Source organism: Sorex araneus, chromosome 9 (assembly GCF_027595985.1).
Source record: "Sorex araneus isolate mSorAra2 chromosome 9, mSorAra2.pri, whole genome shotgun sequence".
NCBI classification, from domain to species: Eukaryota; Metazoa; Chordata; class Mammalia; order Eulipotyphla; family Soricidae; genus Sorex; species Sorex araneus.
In genome coordinates this window covers 36192793-36220191 of record NC_073310.1, presented here as the reverse complement: position 1 = coordinate 36220191, position 27399 = coordinate 36192793, and the positions used below count along the sequence as shown (strand labels likewise).

General features: G+C 37.1%; 1 protein-coding gene across 1 annotated transcript; it reads right to left on the bottom strand.

Moving 5' to 3' along the window:
* On the bottom strand, positions 1-24988 carry FH (fumarate hydratase). The gene is made up of 10 exons (XM_004619016.3): positions 24812-24988; positions 21658-21792; positions 16326-16436; positions 15164-15340; positions 12771-12953; positions 10174-10339; positions 6760-6963; positions 5171-5298; positions 3310-3463; positions 1-655 (listed from the first exon to the last, which is right to left on the bottom strand). The coding sequence occupies exons 1-10, from the start codon at positions 24947-24949 to the stop codon at positions 513-515; spliced, it is 1539 nt and encodes a 512-aa protein (XP_004619073.1). The 5' UTR covers positions 24950-24988; the 3' UTR covers positions 1-512.
* Positions 24989-27399: the final 2411 nt, after the last annotated feature.

Below are 27399 nucleotides of genomic sequence, written 5' to 3'. Positions count from 1 at the left end.
CTCATTAAAAAAATGATGGCTTTATTTCTAAAAAACACATCAAGTGATAAGTACACATGCAAAGCTCAGAGAATTATAACATAAAAAAACACAAAAAAAGTCTGTTTTCTTTTTTATTTTATACAGTTCAAATAATTTATTTTATATATTTTTAAAATACTTTCAAATTCATATTGGACCTGGCACTTTCCTGGGGCTTAATATACTGATCAAATTCTTTAATGCAGTTTCCTTTCCATTTTTGTTTAAGAAATAAAAAATTTGTCTTGCTCTTCAAAGTCATGTTCTCCCTTTAACATGCACCTCATTTGCTTGTCTCAGTGTTTTTCATCTGCTTGTCTATGTCCACTCAAAAGAGGCCTGTGTTCTTTCTCAAACATGTTCTCCATCGTTCTCCCCTCCCATCTTTCTAAATAAATCTCAATAAAAACTATCTTGCTTCACCAAAAAAATAAAAGATCTGCTTACACTTTACTTTATACAATAATTATTTTTATTTAAATTCCTTTAAATCACTTTGGACCCAGCATCTCCTTAGGTTTTACCCACTCATCAAACTGTTCTGCTGTGAGATAGCCAAGTTCAATAGCAGTTGCTTTTAAGGTAGATCCATTTTTGTGTGCTGTCTTAGCAATCTTTGCTGCCTTGTCATACCCTGAAGAAAAAAACAAAAAGGCAATACAGTTGTAAATACTGAAATTACATTTTTGTTTACTTGATACTGATACTACGAATACCACTAACATTTAAAAATCTTGATTAACTATGGAGATAATTACAAGATATTTGTTACTTTAAATTTATTTTTATTAAAACACCGTGATTTACAAAGTTGTTCCTAATACTGTTGTTTCAGGCATTTAACGTTCCAACACCACCAATGTTATCTCCACCAGTGTCCCCAGTATCCCTCCCAACCCAACCTGCCCCTAGAGACAAAACAAATTTACTTTATATTGCTTCCTCCAACAAAACTTAAAAGAAATGGCAGATAGCACAATCATAAAATAAATCCATAAGAGCCAATTTGTGATTGTGATATGATTTTAACTATATAGATATGGAAATTAAAACTCTGGAATATAAAGTATATTGCATTAAATTTTATTTTATACTTGGATCTCATTATGGTAATAATCATTTCTTATGTATCACTAAATTTTTTTAGAAAGTTCTATGCTAATATATTCTATGCTTAAATGAAATAGGCAAGGCCTACAGATGTAAATTTTTTTCTAATCTAGATTAACAAAACATGAACACAAAAGTCTTAACTTGTAAGAACATATTAGTAATCCCTCATACAAAGACAATGTCTCCATGGTGAGATACAACGATTTACACTAATTTTTTTCTAAAGAAATATATTTCTTTAAATCATTCCATTAGCTATTTATTGGTAGCAAGCAACAGAAAGCAAATTATTGTTAGCCTTCTACAGGGGCAGGCTTGAGGGGCAATTGGAGACACTGGTGAGGGAAGGTGATTGTACTATTTGGACTGGTGTTAGAATACACAATGTGTTTAATAAATCATCATGAATAACTTTGTAAACCAGTGTTTAAATAATAAACTCAGGCCTTAAAAGATACAAAGCAAGGTAGCTACAAAGGGCTAAAGGCAACAGAATGACTGATCCAGGCAACTGCTGGGGGTGGGGAAGCCAAAGAGCGTGTGGTTTGCAGGGGAGGAGCCTGGGCGATCTTAGGGTAGACAGGTAGACTAGTGATGAGTGTGGCGGTGATAAATTATAGTTTGCCTTCCTAGTACAGCATTAACTTTATTTTAAGCATATCCCACATTAACTTTATCTCAGAAAGATTTACCAGTGAGCTTTAGAAGAAGCTCTAATTTGAGCCTCTGACAATAATTTATTTTTGTTTATCTTTTGTTGGTTTTGCTTGATCACAACTAATAGTGCTGAGGGGCTACCAGCCTTACCAGCCTTGAGCTAGCTCTCTGGCTCCTTGACAACAAAGTCTTAAGTACAGATATAATAAAACCCTTTAGGTCTTCCTACATATTTCACTAGTCGAAAGCTGATGCACAATAGTGTGTGTGTGTGTGTGTGTGTGTGTGTGTGTGTGTGTGTGTGTGTGTGTGTGTGTGTGTGTGTATGAATCAAATCCAGGGCCAAATGCATGGCAGGAGCTCAACCACTGAGCTACACTCCTGGCAATATAAGAATTTGAGAATAATCAGAATAGTATCATTAATTTTAATATTTATGCCAAAAATAGATAACATAGTGGGACCACTACTTGAGGTAATCAAATGAGCTCTAATTGTAATGCTAAAAGTAAAGTTTAATGTAAAAACCAAGAATACAAATATGCCTTGATGGTTCAGAATTATCGGTAATTGGTAGCTCAGTGGGAGTCACTTGCCTTGCCCAAACAATGCCTACCAGACTTCAACCCCCAGCATACCATGGTCCCCACATCTGCCAGGAGTGATCCCTGAGAGCAGAGTCAGAAGCCCTGAGTACCACTGGGTGTGGCCAGAAAAAATAGCTGGGGGGAGGGGGAATCAGATTATAACTTTTAAATGAGTAAATATATCACAGCAAATTACTATAACTTGTTCTAAAATGGGAAATTAAAAAAGTTAACCACTTCAGATAAGCTTTTAACATATACCTCAAAACTGACTAGTTAAATAGTATATTTAACAGGAACATGAAAGCCATTTTACATTTGATATTTCTAATTCGAAAAACGGCTTGCAATACAAAAGTCATGGTTTTAGACAAAACTATTTCTATTTTCTCTTTTATTCCTATCAGCAATTAACATTTTTATCCATTCATTTTCATTTATGAATGAAATAAAACAACAAAGTATAAGCTAAGCATCTAGAGAAAATTCAAAGGGATAAGGGATTGAGTGCATACTTTGCATTAAGGAGGCCCGGGTTTCAATCCCCAGTATTGCCCAGCTCCCCAGCACCCTGGGACTGGGTCCAAAAACAAAGAAAAAAATTGGAGAAGACAGAAAAATATTTCCTTTCATATTACTAATCAGTCAATAACACCTAGTGACATACCAATAAAGAGGTCCTTTCTTAGTGCCTGCACTGATTAGTAAGCACATGAGTTCCACTAAGACAAAAAAAAGTTGGGGCAATTATTCTTAAATTTACCTCATTTCAAGTAAAAATAACATCAACCTTTTAAAATAATTGACATTACATAGTCTAATAACTGCTAATAGTTTAGATATTTTGTTCAAAATATTTGCTGAGGACAATGAAAATCTTAAAATTTTTATTTTATATTTAAAATAACATTATTATTCATTAAGACCTTACCTATATGAGGATTAAGAGCTGTCACCAACATTAGAGACTCATTCATTAGTTTATTGATCCTTTCTGTATTGGCTTGAATTCCTACCACACAGTTTTCGGTGAAGGAAACAGATGCATCCCCTAGGAGCCTGGCTGAGTGTAACACATTTTTAATCTGTAAGAGACAAACACCCTTTAGGCCTTCCTGTCTTTGTCCAATAACATTTGCTACTTTCTGGCTGATAAATGAACATACAATTCAATAAAACATAACACTTCTACAACTTGTAATACGCTATAGGCAAGTGTAAAAAACATCTGCCAGGGCCGGCCAGGGGAGAGCCCTGGTGGCTCTCCTCGTTGGCCATGCCTGGGTTTCGGGGGTCGGTCCCGGGCCACTCGCCATCTGGGGCAGCCCAGGCTATGGGGCAGACAGAAAAGGAAACGAGGGCCAAGTTGGTTGATTGATCAGTTGCCATTTATTTCATTCTCTCCACGGACTTGTTCCAGTCTCTCTGAGCTCCCCTTTCTAGTCTCCTCCTGTCTCTCCTGCTCATCTCTCCTCCTTCCTACCCATCATTCCTCAATCCCAGCTCTCTGGATTCTGCCTACACCCCACTAGTCTCTCCACCTCTACCTGTCTCTCTCCACCTTGCCCTCTGGGCCCATGCTGCACCCAGTCAGGTAGCAAAATCAACATGAGAAAGCCCATCCTGAGGGCCCACCAGGCTCAAAGGAAACATAACCTCCAGGTATTCCAAAGCCCTTCCTGACTGCCCACAGGTAAAATAACTCTTAAGGTGTTTTTCTCCTTTCCTCAGTCCAGTATCTCAATTAACATCTTAATACTAGGTTTTTTGTTTTTTGGTTTTTTTTGCTTTTTGGGTCACACCCAGCGATGCACAGGGGTTACTCCTGGCTCATGCACTCAGTAATTACTCCTGGGGGTGCTCGGGGGACCATATGGGATGCTGGGAATCGAACCTGGGTCGGCCGCGTGCAAGGCAAACGCCCTACCTGCTGTGCTATCGCTCCAGCCCCAATACTAGTTATTTTTGTATGGATGCAGTAGGGCAGCTCTCCTGGGAACATCTTGCCATAGACTCAGACTACAGAGCTCAGGCCAGGGTCCGATCTAGTTATTACTTTTTGGATCATGACAGCATTTGTCCCTGACCAAGCTCTTACTTAACTTATAGTTAAGCATTAGGCACTTTGGCCAGGCCCATCTCGATGCCAGGGTACACATAACTCATCGTTTGCCCTGGGTCCAACCCATCCCGTAATAATGAAACCAAAGCAAATAACCAAGTTACCTGAGTTAAAAGTCACCTAATTAAATATCCAAGACTAAGCTTCTAATGTTATTTTATAATTGACTTCAAACGCTACTTGTATCAAGGCACTGGAGAGATAGTACAAGCAGGTAGAGTTTGCCTTGCACGCAGCCAACCTAGATTTGATCTACACCATCCCATATGGCACCTACAGCCCCATCATAAGTGATTCCTGAGTGCAGAGCTATGAATAATCCCCGAGTACTGTTAGGGGTAGTCCAAAAACAAATAGACCAAAGCAAAAAAACCCACAATAATAAATGCTACTTATATTAAATACCTACCATGTAATTGTAGCAAGCTTTATGAAAGACAAAAATCAAGGCAATTTCGGGATGGAGAGATAGTACAGTGAGCAGGATGCTTGCCTTGCATGCAAATGACCTACATTTGAGGTCAGCATCCCATATGGTCCCTGGAGCCCACCAGAAGTGATTCCTAAGTACAGAGGCAGAAGTAAGTCCTGAGCACTTCTGCATGTGTGCCCCCTAGCACCTGCCACCAAAAGAAAAAAAAAAAATAAAAAAATAAAATTTAGAGCTTACCATCATTGGCTTGAAAACATTCAACTCAAAATGTCCGTTGCTGCCTCCTACAGTAACAGCAACATGATTCCCCATAACTTGAGCTGCAACCATTGTCATTGCTTCACACTGGGTAGGGTTCACCTTGCCTTCAGGAAAAGCATCAGGAAATAAATCCACATCAAATGGGCTCATGACATCATGTATCAGCAGTTAAGTTTACATCTTGTGCCAAATAATCAAAAAAACTTAATTTTATTAAGTAATGTACAACATGCAATCAATATATAACAGCAATCAGTACCAATGTATTTAATCCTAAAAAAGGAAGGCAGATGAATACTCACAAGATGTGAACCATTCAATGGCTAGTGAGTAATAATAATACACAACACTTTAAGTGTTCTCTTTCCACTATACTCAATATACAATAAGGAATAAAAATTAAAAATGCAGACCTAGCCCTTATAGACAATCAAAAGTGACTAGAAGTAGCTGGTAATTAACATAGATACAAGAGTAAATAAAAAGAAGTTCAAGCTGCAGTGGGAACACTAATTCAAGAAGCACATTACCATACTTGTGAGATTTCTCAGAGGAAGACTACAGTAAGCTAGAAAAATCCCTATTGTATGAATGTCGAGAACCCCAACATCCTAGTAAGTCTTCTAACACATTCCAGTTTGAGCCAAATATCCCAAATTCTTCTGACAATTACACGTAACAAATTAGAAAGATTATTTCCTTATCTATGACTCTCCATTTCTGATTTTGTAACCCAGGATTTGCAATCAACTAAATTTATGTCAGTTTTTAACACTAAACATTTTATAATCAAGTCTTCTCTTCTGTGCATGTATTTTAATTGAGGGAGGAAGGAATGGTTCAAACCCTGTAAGACTCAGGGTTTATTTCTGGCTCTGTGTTCAAGGGTCACTCCTGCCAATATTTGAGGGACCATATGCAGTTTCGGGGATTGAGCTGGGATTGATTGCATGCAAGACCTTAACCCCTGTACTATCTCTCTGAGCTCTTAAGACTCTATAGTCAGGCTTTTTTTCACTACTGAAAGTCAACTTCAGTGTGCTTCCAAGATAACTCTTCAGTTTGAAGTCAATTCGTTTGCAGTCAATTCACTAATCACACCTTAAATGCACAATGTCCACCCATTTAAAACTATCTAATCTCCATCAAGTAACAATGCCCATATTTTTCCATGGCATTCAACGAATACCAAATGACTCGTTAAAACGCTGACCTTCAATACAGTTTTATTCTACCTTCATTTTTAAGTAAAACCAGTTCTCCTAGAGACCTGAGCACATTATCAGTCCATTTAAAATTCCCCAATTCAATTTATATTGTGAAAGATGAAATAATTATATATTTTTTCTAATGTGGGAATCAAAATATACACTGCTAACTAAAATTCTTTTCTCAAATCATTAATATCCCTGAAGTCCTAATCAAAGGTGGCCCACAAGCACATTCTAAAGCAAGTACATTGCACATGTCCCATCCATCTTTATAATCATGTTAAACAAACAGATATATATTCTGTATAGGACAATGTCTGGGTTTCTGTTTTAGTCCTAACATTTACAGCTTACCTGGCATAATGCTACTTCCTGGTTCATTTTCAGGTAAGATCAATTCTCCCAGACCTGAGCGGGGACCAGAGCCGAGAAAACGAATATCATTTGCTATCTTCATCAAACTGCAGGCAGTAGTGTTCATGGCTCCACTAAGTTCAACCAAAGCATCATGAGCAGCCAGAGCTTCAAATTTATTTGGAGCTGTGACAAAAGGCAAGCCTAGAAAAATAATAACTTATCTGAGTTAGCAAGTAAAACTAAGTTTTTTAATATCAGCAATAGAGTTCCAATATATAAGAAGCAAAAATAGACCAGAAAAAAAATCTTATTTCAGAAATAAAAAAAAAAATTAAAAACTTTTATTTTGGGATTCAAGCTTTGACTACATTTCTTTAAAACATTCTAAAGAAGAGAGCCAGGAAATGGTTCTGTCCCTAAAGCACCAGCCTTGCAAACTTAAGGTCCACAATCCCTGATGCTGCCTCATGCACCTAAGCATGATTCTGGTACCACAAAGCAATTTCTGGCCACACTGTAGCTAAATGTGTATAAGCATCACAATTAAAAAGATGTGGAAGTACTGTAGCCAAGAGCATAATTCTCAATGAGCACTATTCAAATGTGAACTAATTAATGAGTCCAACACCAGTAAGCAGGTGTACAAAAACTGAACTGAAAGAAAAAGTGCAAACCAGCAAATCTACCCAATTTGAACACAATTTGATGTGCAACCCAAGAAGGGATTACAACCGAGTGTGTATGACAAACAAGTGCTAGAACCAACTATGTATGCAATCTCTGATCACTGCATCAACAACAGATGGAAGGGAAGAGGGGAGGAAGAATGTTCTGCAGGAGTTAAAAAAAACCTAGTGTCATTAGAATTTGAGAAGACAAAAAAAAACAGTATTTGAGCAAATACGATGAACTCACTGAAAGAAAAATACTGTACTCCGACAAACATGTATAATGTGCAACTTATACTTGAGTAAAGATGAGAAATAGGAGAAATTATACTTCTTTCCTAACGCGATTTGGCCATACTGACCTCACTGCCCTTCTCCCACCCTATCACCCCCATATGGGCTGTTTTAGTCTTTCCTCCATATGAGTTTAAAAAAAAAGTGTGGGTGTGAGCTGTGTGAGTATGGTGGCTGTGAGTTGCCTACCCTCCCCCCAGCAGGCTACCGCTGAAAGACGCATGAAGAAGGGAAGAGGGTCACCAAGCTAGTTGGTGATCAGTCGCCATTTATTCCAATCTCCGTCCCTCCATTTCTTCCATTCTCCCACACACACCCCACTCCGTTTTTGCTCTGCTTCTCATTTTCATCTCCCCGAGTTCCCAGTCCCATCTCACAGCCTTAGTCATCCACCCAATCCCCCAGAGTTGGAGGAAGCAAATACACATAGATAAGGTAGCACAATCAACTTATGTAAAGCCCTTCTTTATGGACAAAATTTATCGTGCCTGCTAGGAGGCCTGCCCAAGGGTAGAATTCCATCTAAGGTGTTACTTTCCCCTTTTCTTGGCTAGCATTCATTTAAAGTCATCTTAAACTTACTTATTAATAATATTGCTAGTCATTTTCTATGGACACTGTAAGAGATTTACCAAGTTTAAAGGGTGGCTCTTCCTGGAGACGTCTCACTATATATCCCACACTGCAGTTCTCAGGTCAGGTTAGTCTTTCCTAACCCTAGCAGGGTCCTTATCCAGTTACTTCTTTTTGGGTCATGACAGAGTTTTATCCATTACCATTCTCTTGACTTATAATGCGTTTTATGGCGCTTGGCCTGTTCCTTTTCAATGCCAAGGTAGCTTATGGCTTGTCCCTTTTTGATGCTTGGGTACCTTATAGCTTGCCCTGGGTCTATCCAAATCCCTCACCAAGACCCTCCTTTTAGGATGCTAGGGACTAAGGGCAACTGAGGCTTTAAGTCCAGTAAATATGACAGATGCCCAGGAGTAAATATAATTCCGAATCAATTAATTTTCAAGAAACAAGTGCATAGCATTAACTGTCTTCCTATATCTATATAAAAAGGACATTGCTTGAAAGTAAATTGCAAAGGACATAAAGGGAAGAGAAAAACAATATTTCAATTGCATATACAAAATCCAGGGTCCCCAAAAGAATCAGACTTTGTAAGGGTCTGATTAGGGAAAAGGAGCAATTAACAGATAGGGGAAACAAAGCATAAAGAAGTTAAAGATGAATCGGAATGCCTTGGCAGCACTGTGATGGGTGTTACTCAAACCTAAGCTCCTCACAGCATCAAAGGAGAAAGGACAAACAAATGTTATCCAATACCTCCAGTCAAAAGCTCCCAAGATTCCCTGAAACAATGAGTCAAAGTGAATTAGACATACGCAGTCCATCTTTACCCTTTTCAAAAGTTTAAATATCTGTATATTCAGGTCCTATGAAACAGCTCTTGATGATTAAAAATTAATCAGAATTTGATTAAAAACCAAGTCTCTGCTAGTAAGCAATACTTTTATTATTTATCTCTACCTTAAATCTCTGTAATACACAGCATCTTAATAAAAGTATCTGAGAGATAAAAATTGGCTCAAATAATAATCATTATTGAGAACACTGCATTCTCTAGTAAAACAATTTTAAAAGATCATTCATTCAAAAAATAGAATGAAACACAAAAAATTAAGCCTATCAGTATTTAACACACATTCATCATTCACAGTTTCAATTATACTTGATTCGGCTTGCTTTGAAAATGAGTATTCAAAATCTTTACAAAGAAAATAGTTGGGGGTATAGAAATAGTACACTGGGTAAGGCACTTGCATTTTATTAAGGTGAACCAGTTCAATCCCAGCACCACATACGGTTCACTAACCACTGCTAAGAAGTGATCCCTGAGCAGAGCCAGGAGTAAGCCCTGAGGATCACTCAGTGTGGTCCAAAAATCAAAACAAAAAAGATGACCATGAGCAGAAGATTTTAATTGTATGCTGTATGAATTCACAGATGGAATACTTTTAGAAAGCAAAAACATTAACAATAAAACATCTGAAATAGGTATGGAACACATCTTGTTTTCTGGGTCTCCCAAGCAATGGTCAGCAAGTCAAAAGGCCACACCCATGGATTCTCAAACAATGAAGCTAGAGGTTCAATGTGAGGTCCTGAGGATGCAGTGCTTTTGGACCATGATTGCCAAGGGTTACCTGAAACGTATTAGTCACATCAGTGGTGCTTAGCGGCCCTACAGGCAGAAAGAACAACTGGTATAGGGAACCAAAGCAAGGTCAGCCATAAGCTAGGCAGGCAACTTTCCTTTGGACCATCTATCCAGTCCCCAGAACACATCCTTAATAGGAAAGCCTAATTTCTAATTTTAAATTAACAACATTTTCAAGCAAAAAAAGAATTCCATTATCACCAAATTCCTATTACTGCTGACCTGTGAGTGAAGATACTTTTGCAGCAACTTTTTCCGCAAAGCCAATTCTAGTATTTAAACCAGTACCAACAGCAGTGCCTCCAGCTGCAAGCTCATAGATTCTTGGCATAGCCGCTTTAATTCTTGTCATGGCATATTTCACTTGTTGAACATAACCACTAAATTCCTGGAGAGAAAAAATATTAAGATGAGAATATAAAATTTCATAATGGCTTATAAGTTACTCAAATTACATTAAGTAGTTTTGCTTAAGTACTTCAGGTAACAAGTTATAAACTATCCAACTGGTATTTATACTATTTTAATCCATATGACAAGAAAAGTATAGAAAAGAGAATTTATAAACATCAGATAAAATACTGCCCCTGACAATGTGTACCGTTTTGTGTAATACCTTTAAAAAAAAAACCCAAGAAATATATATTTTTACGTGAACCTCCTTGTACATTAAATTACTGCTTTACTGAAAATGACTGCTTAGTGAATCCCAAACTTAAGAAAAATATACAGAAACCTCTCTCTTAAAAAAATGCAACACTGGGGCTGGAGCAATAGTACAGTGGGTAGGGCATTTGCCCAGGTTCGATTCCCTGCATCCCATATTGTCCCCCAAACACCACCAGGAGTAATTCCTGAGTGCAAAGCCAGGAGTAACCCCTGTGCATCACCAGGTATGACCTAAAAAGCCAAAGAATAAAAGAATTAAAAATCAACATACACAGTATTTATAGGCACCATAGCAGCTGGTGGCTCACTGAATGGCAAATCAATAGGGCAGATGCATAGTAAGACTATAGCCTCAAGACGTATTTTATTTGGGGGGCTTCCCAAACAGCACAAACGGGGTCTAAGGACTTCTTCTCACAATACTCTACAATCCTGTGTAGGCCTAATGGTTCAGTGCTTGCCTCAATAATGCAGAACTGTTTGGGACCCACAGTGCAGAGAATCAAATTCGAGACCTAGAAACATACAAGGTAGGTGCTACAGTCCCTTTGCGCTTTCTCCTAGGCCCCAAAATACATTTTTAATTGTCATTAATGTTTTCCAAAATAAGACACAAAAATTTTTAAAAAATGTATCTCCTTAAAAATTGCACATGGAGGGCCCAGAGCAATAACACATAAGGTATGGTGCTTGCCTTGCAAAACGCAGACCAGAGTTCAGTCCCCAGCTTCCTATACGGTACCCTGAAACCTGTCAGAAGTGATCCCTCAGTCGAGCCAGAAGTAATCCCTAAAACTATATCTATCTATCTATATATGTATGGTTCTAAAACTAGGGACATGATCAAGATTTTTTCAGTGTTTCCTATTATCTGAACAAAAATAAAATAGACTCTAAGTACACAGCAGTACAGTGAGCAGTGAGGGGGGGAAAAGTACAATTTTCCCCCACCTAAATTTCTACAAACCTATTATCTGAAAACTTTCATTTTATAATTGCTATATATCATCATCCACTGATAATCTGCTTATTATGTCCTACCTCCCAGCCGGTGTGAGTTTAAGACTAAAACTATCACTCTATTTCCTTTACACAATGCATATTAGTGGAGATTATTTGACAGAATAAAAATAGCAAAATAATTTTTGGTAGTCTTAAAAAAAAAAAAGTAACACCTCTTTCAGGACCAAACCAATTTTGATGTGCAAGATATACCTCATTTGATCACTTCAAAAATAATTTTTAAAGAACCTACATAATACAGTAAGATAAGGAAACTAAGATATTAATATAAAATAAAGAATGATAATGACAGTTAACACCAATAGGAATGGTTCAGAGCATTTTATGTGAATCAGCATGTTTAAACCTCACAATCTATGAGACAAATAATTTTTCTAATTTCATAGTTCAAGAACTGAGGTACAAAGCCAGAGAAATAATAAACAGATTAAGTTACTTTTCTTACATTTAGTCAACCCTGGCTTAATCGCTGACACCACAGTCCCCTGAGCATCTCCAGGAGCAACCTCTAAGCTAAGAGTGAGGAGTAACCCCAGAGCACAGCCAGGTGTGACCCAAAACCACATACACATACAAAAAAGCCTATACAAAACAATAAAAACTAAAAACTGAGATAATAAAGGAAGGCTCATAATTTTCTAACCAAAACAATAAAAACTAAAAACTGAGATAATAAAGGAAGGCTCATAATTTTCCAACAGTCCCACAATTTGTACAAAACAAAGACTTAAAACTAAGAAGACAGACTCAAGCATGTTACTCATTACCAGCTTGTTCTACACAATTTTTAATCAACAAAAATTCCTGGTCCACTAATGCAAAACAATCAGTCACTGACTCAATTGTTATAAACCTGGTCGTGGTCTTTTATTTATACTGGTTTTGGGGACCACACCTGACTTGTGCTGATGGCTTATTCCTGGCTCTGTGCTCACAGTCACTCCTGTAAGTGTTCAATGAACTATATGTAGTGTCAGGGATCAATCTGGGATTGGTTGCTGGCAAGGCAAGTACCTGTTCTATCTCTCTAGGCCTAACTTGGTCTTTTAAACCAGTGTGATTTAGGGAGAAATATGTTAGCTATGTGTACCAACCTCCAGAATGAATCGAATATAATCCCATTATACCTGGCCAAGAGTAAGAGGAACAGCATCCTGTGTGTGAGTACGTCCAATTTTGATGATCTGGGAAAACTCTTTAGATTTTGCATCAAGAGCATCTTGTAGCTTTTGCAGTCCTGGTAGCAGTACTTCATGAACTTCTACTGCAGCAGCAATGTGCATTGCTGTGGGGAATGTATCATTTGAGCTCTGTTGGAAAATTTACAAAAGAAATCTTAAATGCTAAATCAGACAATAAAACCCAAGTTTGAATGTTATAATTTAAAAGTTAACTGAACAACTACATAAAACTTAGCATATGAAATTCCATAGGTGGCTTAGCATCAAATAAGAGATCACATGGAGGGAACATTCCCAGAAATATGTTATATAAACCCACTACACTCAATGCATAATATATATATACATATATAATATAGAAACATACATATATTTACCCATTAATAAGTGATAGAAGTACATTTAACAGCTGGATGAAATAAGAATGATAATAAAATCTCAACACAGTATTGCATTCTTTCACAAACATTCCTTCATTTAAAATTTTAGAAAAGTTCTATAAGGCAAATCACCACTATTAAAATAAGAAAAAACAGCAAAAAAAAAAAAGAAATAATATGGATATGTTAAAATGTCACTGGCAAATTGGAACCAAAATAAGGTAGTTTAAATTATGCATACTCTTTGTTAAACTCTAATTCCATACCTTTAAACATGATATTACAATAAAAAAAAAATGGGGGGCTGGTACAATAGTACAGTGGGTAGAACACTTGGTTGCATGAGACTGACCAAGTTTCAAACCCTGCATCCCATATGGTTCCCTGAGCACCTGCAGGAGTAACTCCTGAGTATTGCCAGGTGTGACCCACCAAAAGAAAGCCACTGCACTATTGTCCCATTGTTCATCGATTTGCTTGCGCACACCTGGATGTGGTCAGGGGCTACTCCCTAGTAGGTTGCCACCAGCAATACCCAGTTATTGCTCGTAGCAACAAAGCAGTCACAGGGAGAAAAGCAAAAACACAAGCCCTTTGGGTCAGTCCTTCATTTATTTTTAATAAATTGTTTTTTATTTTATTAAAGATTTACTATATAAATATCAAACCACTTTAAAAGAGTAGAATAGTAGTCAAAAAATGTATTTATCTCCTAAATTCAAAGATTATCAGCATATGAAAAATTAAACTTGAAAAAGAAAAATAATTTTAAAACAGAAACTTAATTAAGTCACCATCTTAACTAAATGACTAATAGCATCAGTACCAAATCACATCACAAAATACCTGATATGATACCTGACCGAAGAGTTCTTTACATCTCTAATAGTATCCCCCTATATTCAAGTCTCAGTTTGATCATAACAAAACATCAGGCAAACCCAATTTCTTGTAGTAATAGCACTCCATGTTCCAAGATCATGTAAAATGTTATACATTAAAAAAGGTTGGGTGCAAAACAGATGACTGGTTAAAGAAACTCTGGTACATCTACACAATGGAATACTATGTAGCTGTCAGAAAACATGAAGTCATGAAATTTGCATATAAATGGATCAACATGGAAAGTATCATGTTGAGTGAAATGAGTCAGAAAGAAAGAGACAGACATAGAAAGATTGCACTCATATGTGGAATATAATGGAACTGAGAAGTACAAGTTGGCAACGATGCAACTTCTGGCAGATATCTCTCTGGACTTAGTTACTAAAATACTAAATTACAGAAACCCAAAACTGAGAGGCCGATAAGTGTGGTCACTCGACCTCATACCTCTTCATCCTCAGCAATGGAAAACATATCTAATGCTTCCTTTTCAGCAGGTCTGACTTTAGGGGAGAGACTCTCCAAACAATAATAGTGAATTTTGTTGAAATATTGTATGCAATCAAAGTGAAAGTAAAGTGAAATTTATTAGTTACACAGGCGGGGGGGGGGGCTTAGGGTGGGGGGTCTAGGGGCATAGGGGGGTTAGGGGTGTGAGGGGGTGGGGTGGAGCTATACTGGGATTCTTGGTGGTGGAATATGAGCACTGGTGAAGGGATGGGTATTCGAGCATTGTATAACTGAGATTTAAACCTGAAAACTTTGCAACTTTCCACATGGTGACTCAATAAAAAATTAAAAAAAAAAAAAGGTTGGGTGCAGGTGTAACTGAGGTATAATTTTTATAAATTTCAAAATAGTTCCCCAAAATCCAACTAATAAAAATATACTTATAAACTAAATTCAGGTGATTTTTAAGATCTAGATCCAAAAAGAATATTTGAAACATGTAAGAACTCCTTTCTTACATGTTTCCTACATGTAACCCTACCCCTAACAAACTATCAGTGACTATTTTACAAAAAGATTCTAATGTATTCTTCTCAACTTATAAGAAATAAATTATACACTGACCTGGCTTTTATTAACATGATCATTGGGATGCACAGGGTTCTTGCTGCCAAGTTCACCTCCTAGTATTTCAATTGCCCTATTGCTAATAACTTCATTCACATTCATATTGGTCTGGGTTCCTGATCCAGTCTGCCATACCACAAGAGGAAAATGATCATTCAATTTACCCCCAGCTACCTGCAGGGGAAAAAAAAAAAAAAATCAGAAATGAATTTCTTTAATGCAATAAATATTCACCATTTATTTGAGTAATTTTGTAACTATGTTAAAGTACCAATTTATAATACCATTTTTTAATTGTTTTATTTTTCACATGTAATGCCATTCACTGATAATAACAAATAATTTGTGACTCTTCTGGGAGTCTGTCTGCAATACCATTTTGTTCCACCTACTACTCTTTAAAAAGTAGATTATCTAGTACAAACGGTCTAATAATTTTACTTATTTAAAATGATAACTGAATTGAAGGGTTTTTTTCCCCCTCTATTTTTCAACTGTCTTCTCTTAATTTTATCCAGACAGAGCCACTTGTTAAGGTTGGTGAAAGTCTTCAGTTTTCAGATGCATTTTATGTTGGTGCTTAGTGGGAAAGCAGGATGTTACATAAGTCAAAGTAGGATTATAATAAACTAGTGACATTGCAGTGTGAATTCACTAACAGCTATTCCATCATAGAGATGTCTAATTGCCAAGAATAAAGACAACAGGGTTGGTGTATTCTTTTACTTTCGGTTAATGCGTTAGTTTTTGAATTGTGTGAGACTTCTCAGAGTATGGTTGTTTAAATTCATCTTGTAAAATTATTTTAACTTAAAAACTAAAATAAGCATGTACCTTACAGAAATCTATTACCTTAAATAATTGGCTCACTTTAAAACTTCCAATAAAAAAATTATAAATGTAGAAAATTTAATGAAATAAATGGTACTATCCATCATATATCTAGCATTCAAAAACAATTAGCTTTTCAGCATTTTGACATTTCCTTTAGTCTCTCTTCTGATTAATGTGTACATGTAATGATAGAAAAAAAATACATGTTTCCTGTTCATTTTGTAACTGAAAGATTAAAAAAATACATTTTGCTTGCTTTTCTCCCATACCCCTATACCTCTTATATATATCATATATATCATATGTCATATTCTGTATCTCCTACCTCATCTGCTGCCTTCATTATCGCATTGGCAATTTTTGGATCAAGACCATAATCCTGGTTTACTTCAGCAGCTGCTCGCTTCAAGATGCCAAAGGCTTTAATAACTGGTATCTAAAATTAATCATAAAAATATCTCAAATATATAAGTATGAAAGCTTATTTTATGAAGCTACAAAAATTGCACGCTAAACACTAATTAACAAACATTATAGTACTAAATATTTAGGATGTAGAGCAAGAATAGAAATAGGTCCATAATGAACTGAGAATCATCATGTATTTAAGAACCAAAATAAAAGCAAATACAATGATAGCATTTGATAGATATATACACATATGTATATATGCATGTGCTTCACTGCTTCACACACATACATTCAAACATATTCTACTATTCATCGTATTTTTATTAATAATTATGTGTTTATTTCATATCGATAACATAATTTAATCCCAGGTGCTGCCCAGAGACTCAGGCAGGTGCATGTTTGTCAGTGCACAGATCGTTATGACCAAAAGCTTGTATTTGGTAGACTGGAAACACCTGTAAAGGCGATTAGAGGCCGAGCCAAAAGCCTCCATCCCTCTTGGAGAGCCCAGCAAGCTACCGAGAGTATCCCGCCCACATGGCAGAACATGGCAAGCGACCCGTGGCGTAACAATATGCCAAAAACAGTAACAACGATGGTCTTCATTCCCCTGACTCTGAAAGAGCCCCCAATAGGCCATTGGGCTACACTAGCACAGAACAGGGACGAATGGAGTCGTTACTGGTGCCTGCTCAAGTAAATCCATGAACAACGGGATGACAATGACAGTGACAGTGACAACATATTTAATCACCAACTAGTGTAAAATAAGCAGTTGTAAAACAAAAACATGAAATTCTACCCAGTCAGTGAAGTTATAATACTAAGTCACTAGAAATTGCCCTAAGAATATGTATTATAGACAGATTGATAGATTTGAGTAAGAGCTTTATAGAGTGCATGGGATAAACCCATGGGCCCACACATATAGACCACTAAACCACTTGGCTGGCTCTACCCACTTTCTAGGAACTAAGAATTCCTGGAACTAAGAATTAATTTAATATCAGTTTAGTTGTTTGAGCTACACCTGGTGGTGTTCTGGTATTGCTCTGACAAGTATTTGGAGAACCTCAAGTTCTGTCAGTATTTGGTACTGAACGATCTTGAGCTTCCTACATGCAATACACACAGCCTCTAGCTGTCTCCTCCTACGTGCAATGCATACAGCCTCTATTCAGCTATCTCTCTGGCTTCTAGCTTTTTTAATCCTGGGTTTCTACTGATTTAAAATTGGTAAAATAGAATTATGTTCCAAGCCATTTTAATTTCTTTTCACCTTCAACTCCAAATCACATTACTATATTTAAAAGGCTGAATAACTTTTGATATTTTACTGAAATGATACCTGTTTTTTTAAGTGAATTATGTGTTCTTGTCAAAATTTAAAAAGTCAAATTTTGGTACAAAATCCAAACTATAGAACCGGTAACAAATATAATAAAGAAAAAGAATCTTAAAAGGGCACATATCCAAAATACATAATGAACTCATAACAAAAAAATGAAATCTGATTTTAAAATAGGCATAGAATCTGAACAAACTTTTCACCAAAGATCTACAGAGATGGCTGACAGAGACAAAAACAGATTTTCATTATCACTTACTATGGAAATACAAATCAAAATCACAACAAGATACCACCTCACAACTCTTAGAATGTCTATTTTGACAAAGGTAAAAAACAAGTGTTTATGAGAATGTGGTGAAAAGGATCACTGCTGGTGGGAAAGTAAATTGTTCCAATCATTTGGGAAAACAGAACAGATTTTTAAAAGTTTTAAGATTGGAAATATCATGTGATACAGCTAACCCTTCTGGGCTTTATCCACAAAATATGAAAACACTAATTAAAAAAAGATATAGGTACATGCCTATCTTCTCTGAAGCATTATTTATAATAATCAAGATATGGAAAAAACCTAAGTGTTCATCAACAAATGAATAGATTAATCCAGCAACAAGTGAGTGGATTAAAATTTGGTGCCTATTCAAAATAGACTACTACTCACTTGATTATTATACCAATAATAAAAAAAAAGAAATCTTGCCAGTTCCAATAACATGGGAGGACCCGAGGATACTATGCTAAGTGAAATATGTCAAAAGAAAAAAAGAAAAATGCCAAATGATTTCACTCATTTGTGGAATAAGAAGAGCTAATGAACACAAAACAAACTTTCCGAACTACAGACTAAAAGACGGTGAGTTGGAGGTCTATGGAAACTAGGCTTTGGTGATAATCATGACATAGAGTGAGTATACAGGGATCCAATTATAATTGTGTACATTTGAAATATACAATGCAACAAACCAATATTAACTCAATAAAAGCTTATTTTTAAAAATAGAAATTTAAACTTCTATGGGTACAAGCATTAAAAATAGTGTTTGTCAACCTCCTACCATGATCCTATTCCAAGCTAGTTTCCTTCCTATACCACCCCATCCCCATCCTGTTGATAGGACCCTAACCTGGTGTTATGGCTCCCCATTTTCAATGTGGCTCCCTTGAAATATCCTGGGAGCCAGAGGGCCATATGGTCCCCAACTGAGAAACATTGGCTTTAACTACTACCAAAGCTATAATCAAACTTCATGGTGCACACCATCTGAGTGAAGTGACAGATCTCATTATTTATAGTAGCACTGTAGCACTGTCCTCCCATTGTTCATCGATTTGCTCAAGCGGGCACCAGTAATATCTCCATTGTGAGACTTGTTGTTATTGTTTTTGGCATATTCAATATGCCACGGGTAGCTTGCCAGGCTCTAGCCATGTGGACCGGATACTCTCGGCAGCTTGCCGGGCTCTCTGAGAGGGATGGAGGATCCAAACCCGGGTCAGCCAGCCTCGTGCAAGGCAAATGCCCTACCCGCTGTGCTATAGACTCTAAAGAAATTAAAAAGTCACACTAATAGTTTCATTCAACAAGTACTAGAGTAAAATGGAGAAATGTGTCACTGAAAAGAAAAGAAAGGCTTAGCATCAGAAGCTCATAATCTTTTGTAGTCTTGTTTTATGCTGGGCCTCAGGTACACAAGGCTGGGTAGGTTTAATCACACATATTTTAAGTGTCTTATGTTTAATAAAGTTCAATAATTAATCCAGATGAAGTCAAATGTAACAAGATGATGCCCAGGTGTCTATCACTTACAGACACATTATCTAAATAGTTGCCCTTTCTCCAGAGCAGCAGCACAATCATACACCCCTAGAACTTGTTGGATGAAACAGTAAAATACACACCAGAGGATTGTTTTATAGGGCAACTCCAATCAAAACTGAACTATATGAGAACATTTAAGGATCAGATACTTCCTCTGTGACTCAACCATATAGTCTCATGTAGTCTCAGCCATGTAGTCTCATTTACCTCACCACCAAGCTGTGGCTGACAATGCCAAAAAGACCTCAAAGAAGATTCAACTGTTATACAATTAAATAAATCTGTCAAGATTCAGGCTTGACATATAAGTCATAAAGATGCCTCCATATCGCAAACCAGGCTGTTTCATTTGGGGCAACCCAAACGGGGGCAGATGAGGTCCCCTCCTTGCCCAATGGAGCCAGCCCTAGCAGTCAAAAGCCTCCAGAATTAAATCACGGCCATGCTCATGGCCACTCTCCACTCACTCGGACGAGCCTCACCCATGAGTGACTATTTCTGAACTGCGCAGCCACATTTGCAGCCAGCCACGTGACATCTGATACTTTACAGCACTGATATACCAATATATATACGTATATGTTTAAATATCTACATATACAGAGAGAAATACACACACACACACACACACACAAAGCACACACAAAGCACACAAAACTCAATTTAACATGTTACTAGTCTCTTCTAGAAAGGCTTAATGGATTCTGGGTGAAATACAACAATCTTCACACACTTTCCTCTACAAAAACTTTTTTGGATCATTTTTAGTGGATTATTCATAAAAAACAATACAAAATAAATTATTTTGGTTCTGTTTGGGGGACAAGGTTTGGTGTTTGGGATTAAAAACATTTGAAATATGGTGGTGGGAAGGTGTAATGTGGTGGAACTGGTGTTCAAATATTAAATGTAATCAATTATTGTGAACAACTTAATAAAAATAATTTTTTTTTAAAAATTCAGGCTTGAAGACTTAGAATTAAACTATAAAGTTATAATCATCATAAAATTAAAGTATATTTACATGATAACTATTAAAAATATCTCACCAGATGAAGCCTGGCTACTTCTAGGCTTACTAGCCTATCCTGTATTCTGCATGATTATTTCTTACATTCCAGTTGGACCTCAATAGGTTATGTTATATATTTCATCCTTTCCACACTTAACTCTGAAATCAAGATGCGTGATAAAATCAGTGACATGTGACAATTTTTTGGCAATCTGTCTCTTAACAGTACATGTCACTGCATCATCTAATTAATGTCATCCAAATCCAGTAACAAAATTTTTAAATTATGGGGTCAGAAGAAAGCATAGTGGATTGGGCACTGGCCTTTTAGGCAACCAATCTGGGTTCCATCCCCAGCACCCCACATGGTCCCCAAACTCCACCAGGAGTGATACCTCAGCACAGAGCCAGGAGTAAGCCCTGAGCACTACCAAATGTGGCCCAGAAACAAATTTTATTCTTTTCCAAATTATTTTTCACATGACACTGAACCTATATTAACTAACAGAATACACACAACACATATATGTGTTTATACATATATTTACTATCTGTGTATATACACACACATATACACAGATAGTAAATTCATTAGATAGTAAATACATATGCTAAACATGACATTTATAGCTTTTTACAAACATATATAAAAATAAACATTTTTATTTGCATAGGCTAAGAACTGAAATCATTACAAAGTTATTAAAGAAAAATATTTTACTCAAAATTCATCTTAAAAATTAATTTCAAATTAGTACAAAATATTTTTGAAGTACTGAAATTAAAAATGTTTACAAGCTAAAAAACAACAAAAATGAGATTCTATTAAATAAAAGTTCTATTAAATAAAAATTCAAAATATTCTGTTACAGCTCAAAATAGGATTAAAAATTTCAGAATTTTGACATTTTAATGAAAAAGAAGCACCTATTCTTATTCACAGCCAGTTCTCAAATAACTTTAAATTTTAACTTATAAAAATACCTTATTTAGAAAGTGACCCATTTGAATAAAGCCTAAGTTATCCAAAATAAGCAAGTATTTTCACAATAGGAACTCACTGGCATGCGTTCTGTCACACCTCCAATCTTAAAGTTCATTGTAGATCTCACAGTCTGAGCACCATAATACTTATCATTAGGGACCTTGAGTTCACCAAAGGTATCATATTCTATACGGTAGGACTCTTTGCTTGCCTAAAAATAAAGACATTGTTAAGAAAATTGAATAGAACTTGAAAAGAAACCAGTATTAAAAGGAGAAACATCTTATCAGTTGTGAGGAAAAAGATACTTTTACTACTTACATACTACAAAGACAAAAATTTCAGCTTTGATTTTCATTTTATTCCCCAATTCTCAGTTCTATTTTAATACAATTAGTCACATATTAATGTAGATGTTAAAGATAGACCTCAGAATTTATTCTACTGTATAATATTTGTGATCTATATGACAGATAGCATAGTGCAATACAAATAAGTCCAGGTTTATAACCAGGGAGCCTATTATTTATCAGTTATGTCAACTTCAGTAAGTTAGCGCTGCTCAGCTGTAAAATTACAGACAAGTGAGAATTACCAAGTCTTTGGTAGTACGAGAAAAGCTACATACATACATACATACATACATGTTAAATCTTATACATAGGTAACCCTTCCTGTCAAATAAAAGGAGCTAAGAAACTGTACCTTTTTGAATAAAGCTTGGTTACAGTGGTTATCATTATAGCATCACTGTCACTGTCATCCCGTTGCTCATCGATTTGTTTGAGCAGGCACCGGTAATGTCTCTCATCGTGAGACTTATTGTCACTGTTTTTGGCATATCCAATACTCTAGGGGTAGCTTACAGCACTAAAACTTGCTCTAGAAATACCATGTAGTATCAGGAGCCATTAACCTCAGGAACCTCAAGAATTGATGAGGTGGTTATAAAATAAGCCAGGCTGGAAAGATCAACTAGAAAACATGTGCATCCTGTGCGTATATGGGATGAGATTAACTAAACCATAGTATTAAATGAAGAAAAGGTACAACAATGCCTTTCAGTTTCTCACGCTAAAATGGCTTAAAATGCTTTTCAGTGGGGCTGGAGTGATAGCACAGTGTGTAGGGCGTTTGCCTTGCACACAGCAGATCCACAGATCCGGGTTCAATTCCCAGCATCCTATATGGTCCCCCAAGGGACCACCAGGAGTAATTCTTGAGTGTAGAGCCAGGAGTAACCCCTGTGCATCGCTGGGTGTGATCCAAAAAGAAAAAAAATGCATTTCAGTATTCAAGAAAATTGAACAGCTAAAAATCCATAATTTTATTTCAATGTGTTTGGGGTTTCAGTTTCAAAAAATAAAAACATCTGTTTGGGGTGCTGGGGAAATAGCATAAAGGTCAAGCGTACAAATGTAAAAGTGATACATACTCCAGGCTCCTTGTTAGAGTCCCTCCCTTGCACACCTGTCACCACAAGACCAATCCATGGTTCCTCAAAGACCACAGGGTACTTATAGTCTTGGAGGTCACCAAACACCAACCAAGAGGTCCTACTGGCCCGAGAACCACGGGGCATTCCATTAAGCCTCCAGCTGGGTTGCAGCTGGGAATGATTAAAGTTCATCTGAACTTAAAACCACCGTATCTTAAAATACTGGCAAATACATAATCAAGTTTATCACTATTACAGTGTAACACATAGATGTTTCCACATTTTATGGTCAGCGTGAAGATCATTAAGGAAATACTGTAAAAAAGACCTTTAAAAATGCAAAATTTCCCTATCCACTATACTAAGGTAGCATTCATTATGGTCTCCATTGTATATACTCACTCAAGTGTTCTTGATAAAAGATTAACTGGGACATCTATGGTTATGAGAATTTCTCAACACTTTCAAAAGAAAGAAAACAAACTTTCAAAAAATCAATACTGAGAGTTGGAGGCTGAGATGAGTGGACTGGCAATATATTTAGAGTTACAGAGAGGAAAATCTATCAGAATCCTACAAACAAGACTGCTATTTTTTAACAACTGTGCCTTCAGATGACCAATCTTCTACTTCCCTTTACAAAATGCTAGGTAAGTAAAGATGAATAATTTTTAAAGACTTTATAACATATTATAAATTTGGGCAGTGCCAGAATTACCAAAACAACTCATTTGTGACTTAAAATTACTGCAAACAACCTTAAAGTCTAGAAAATGTTTTGAACTTCTGAAATTCTTTAAGGAACATCGAATACTTAATACATACCAAAGCGCTTTTATCCTGTGCAATCTTGCTAAATTACTTTCACTGTAATTATTTTATTCATTACATTCATTGTAATTATTTTATTTCATTAAAAATGTAAATATTTCATTGCAATTCTTACTATTTGTCACTTTAATGCAGAAACTAAGGCTCAAAAACAACGTGACCTAAGTTTCCACTATGGGTCTAGGGCAGACTAGGATTTGAAAGCATCTTTTGCACTGCCAAACTCGTTCTACACAGTGCACAGTGAACTTCTAACTTCCTAAACATTTTCATTAACAATATATATGTGTAGACATGTATTTCATGCGTATCTAAATGGTGACAAGTGCACAGGGGCTTATTTAAGTCAGCAAGAACCTGAACCTGTAACAGTTCTAAAGGTCTTCCGGAATCGAAAGGACTCATTTCGCCCCGCCAACAAGCCTCCGGAATACGGCCCAGGCTTACAAATTTCAGGATGTGAAGCCGGAATAAACAAAACAATTTTACCTGAACCACACCTCTTTTTAAACCCGTAAGACCCTGCCCCACGCCGCCCGGACCTAAGGGAGTGCCGGGCCCTGCAAAGGAGCCAGGATGAGCACTAGGGTGGTGCGCGGCCGGCCGGGCCCCGGAGACGCAGGGGCGGAAGCTACAGACCCGCAAAACACGCTCCTCTGAGCCGCCGGCCCGGGAAGCGGCACTGCCGAGTTCGGGTGTCCAAGAACGACCCTGTGACCGGGAAGGAGATGGCAGCCGCGGGGCCACAGAACCCTTGCGGCCAGCTGCAGTCCCTGGCTAAGAGCACGAGTGGGGGGTGGGCGGCCCAGGGACACCCTGAACGTGGGAGAGGGCGCTCAGCCCTGCACGCGGCCGGCCAGACCTCTGCGGAGTCCCTCCCGCCAGCCAGCGGGCGTCCGAACGGGCGAGCAGAGGGTGAAGGTCACCGTGACGAGGCCCGAGGACAAGGCCCCTTGCTCACCATCCCAGCGGCGTTCGGGGGCCGGAACAAGAAGGACGCCCTGCCACCGAAGTCGAGAGCTGAGCCTGAGGCAGAAGCGGAGGCTAGAGCTCGCGAGAGCCGTCTCGAGCGCGCGAGGAGCCGGAGTGCGAGATACATGGTGCCGTGGGATCCTGGGTACACTATCTGTGAGCCTGTGACCACGCCTCCAAGCCGGAGGTCAGCCCGTCCCGCCCACCGAGCGGCTGCTCTCACCCAATCAGCAGCCTCATAGCCGCCTGTGGGGCGGGACCAATAGTGAAAGACCAGTAAAGAGTTAAGGGGCGGATCTAGCGTCCTTGGTGGAGCTCGATTATTTGAAGCCTCGCGTTCATAAAGCATCAAAACCGTGAGACGAGAATTATGGGAAAGGAAGTTCTGCCTTTCTTGAAGCGATTTGGATTGCTGTGCGTAGGTCAGAGGTCGACAGCAATAGTGGTGAAATAATCTAGAATTTTTTTAAACTTACTATGAAACTGCCCAAACAATAGTATATGGTCATTTTATTTTTCATTTCTTCCATATTACATTTTACATATGGAAATATTTGGAAAACAAAGTATGTAGGAAAAATGAAATAATCAGAATGACAACAATTAAAACAATTAAAATTCGTTTCTTTTAACGTGTCGTTTTAAGGATTCTCCCATTCCCTTTCTAGTTAAATGTGAGTCAAAACTCTAAATAACCACTATTTTATTATTTGCGTCTTGGCTCTGTAAGGTTTTTGCATTGGTAATACAGTTTTTTAATTTGAGGCATACTGTTTTTAATAAAATAGCTGTTGGCAAAAAGCATGAGTTCATATACAACTGTATCTCATAATAAGTCTTTTTCTCATTTCTTTTTCCATTGCGTGGAAGCAGTGACATTTCATCACAGAAAAAGAACTTTTGGATGGTATTTAGAAGTCAAAAGTCCAGAAATTGCAAAGCCAACCTTGTAAGGTTTGTCTGTCAAACTTTCATAGCGATGTTTGTTATGGCTTTTAATTTATCTTATTACTATTTAAAATATGAAATTTAAATTATAGAACATAACTGACTACAGCCAAAATATTCCAGAATAGCCAATAAAACACTTTATACTCACTATCTCCGCTCTAGAGTTAACTGATGATTCAGAAATTTAAAAATATTTATAAGCAAGAGAATAAAAAATATTTACAGCACAGAGTTTATGGTATTTATCTTGAATGCTGCCTAGCCAGTTGAGTCCCTGGCAATTTATATGCTTTAAGCATGGGCTGTGAGTCACTCCAGAGCACTGCTGGAGTGGATTAGAAACCAAACAATAGTAACAATAATGTAGAATAGACATCTGCACTCCGATGTTCATTGCAGCACTATTCACAATAGCCAGAATCTGAAAACAGCACAAATATTGGACAAGAGATAATTGGATAAAGAGACTATGGTACAAGTTCAAAATATATATGATATACCACACATATACTCAACCATAAGAAAAGATGAGATCATTCAATTTGCTGCACTGTGGATGGATCTAGAGCAAGTATGTTAAAACCAAACACACTTTAGGTACATCAGTGGGCTAGAGTATAAGTGGTCGGGCCGCAAATGCAAATGCAAATTCGAGCTCCAGGAAATACTGCATCACTCTCTTCCAGCAGCTTTATTTTAGTCTCATGTTCCTCTGGTCTGCACATGACTAATTGGGGTATGCTGTGGTACATGGCACCGCAATGGGTATAGGAGATCAAGGCCTAAGATTGGAGCTAAATATTTTATCACATCATCCAAGATAGTAAGTTGCTTATTAAGGCCACCTCAGGGAAGTTGTAGACTAGACAGTTTATTCAATACTGCAGACTTCCTGGGCTAGAATATCTCCCCACCTTGCTGAGTTAGTGAAAAGTTTCAAGACCTAATTAGATTACCTTGAAGAATTTGTTGACTGGTTGGTGTTTTGCCATTTGAGAAGTTATCTGAGGAATTTGTTGATTGAACTTCATGATAGGTTGAATGATCGAGTTCAATTCTTATTCTATTTCATTTAGAAATATGGAAATGTGAACCCTGGAATTATGACATCTCTATAGGGCTAATTTTTATGTTAGATGTCTTAAGTAACTTGCCATTTTTAAAAATATGTGCATTTCAATCCCCAGCCCCTCTGACTAGCAACATTCTGTTCTCTGTGTTCATAAGGTTAGGTTTTTATTTTTTTGAAATTTCACATGTAAGTGAGATCATATCGATTTGTCTTTCTCTGACTTATTTGACTTGTTATACTAAGTATTACACATGTAAACTTCCAGTTCAAAAGGAAATAAGTCATAGTGGTGTTAGATACTGCATGATGATTGTAGTCAGTCATATTTTGGTGCACATTTGCAAGTTGCCAGATCTTTACATTTCTTATTATGGGGTCAAGAAAATAGCTCGAAAGGTAGGAGCACATACTTTAAAGGCTGTAGCCCAGATTCAATAAGTAGCATGACAAAAAAAAATATAACTTTATATAGTAATTAGTAATGGTAACTAGAGTTGACTTTGATGATGATTTTAAAACATATTCACTTGAGGCTAATATGTCTTCTATATCAA

What these genes read in the sequence shown, in the direction of transcription:
- FH (XM_004619016.3), bottom strand. Translation starts at nt 24,949, where the DNA reads ATGTATCTCGCACTCCGGCTCCTCGCGCGCTCGAGACGGCTCTCGCGA. An exon ending in GTGTGACAGAACGCATGCCA is followed by an intron (nt 16,437 to 21,657) that starts GTGAGTTCCTAT and finishes GATTAATTTTAG; the next exon opens with ATACCAGTTATTAAAGCCTT. An exon ending in ATCATGTTAATAAAAGCCAG is followed by an intron (nt 12,954 to 15,163) that starts GTCAGTGTATAA and finishes ATTTTCCAACAG; the next exon opens with AGCTCAAATGATACATTCCC.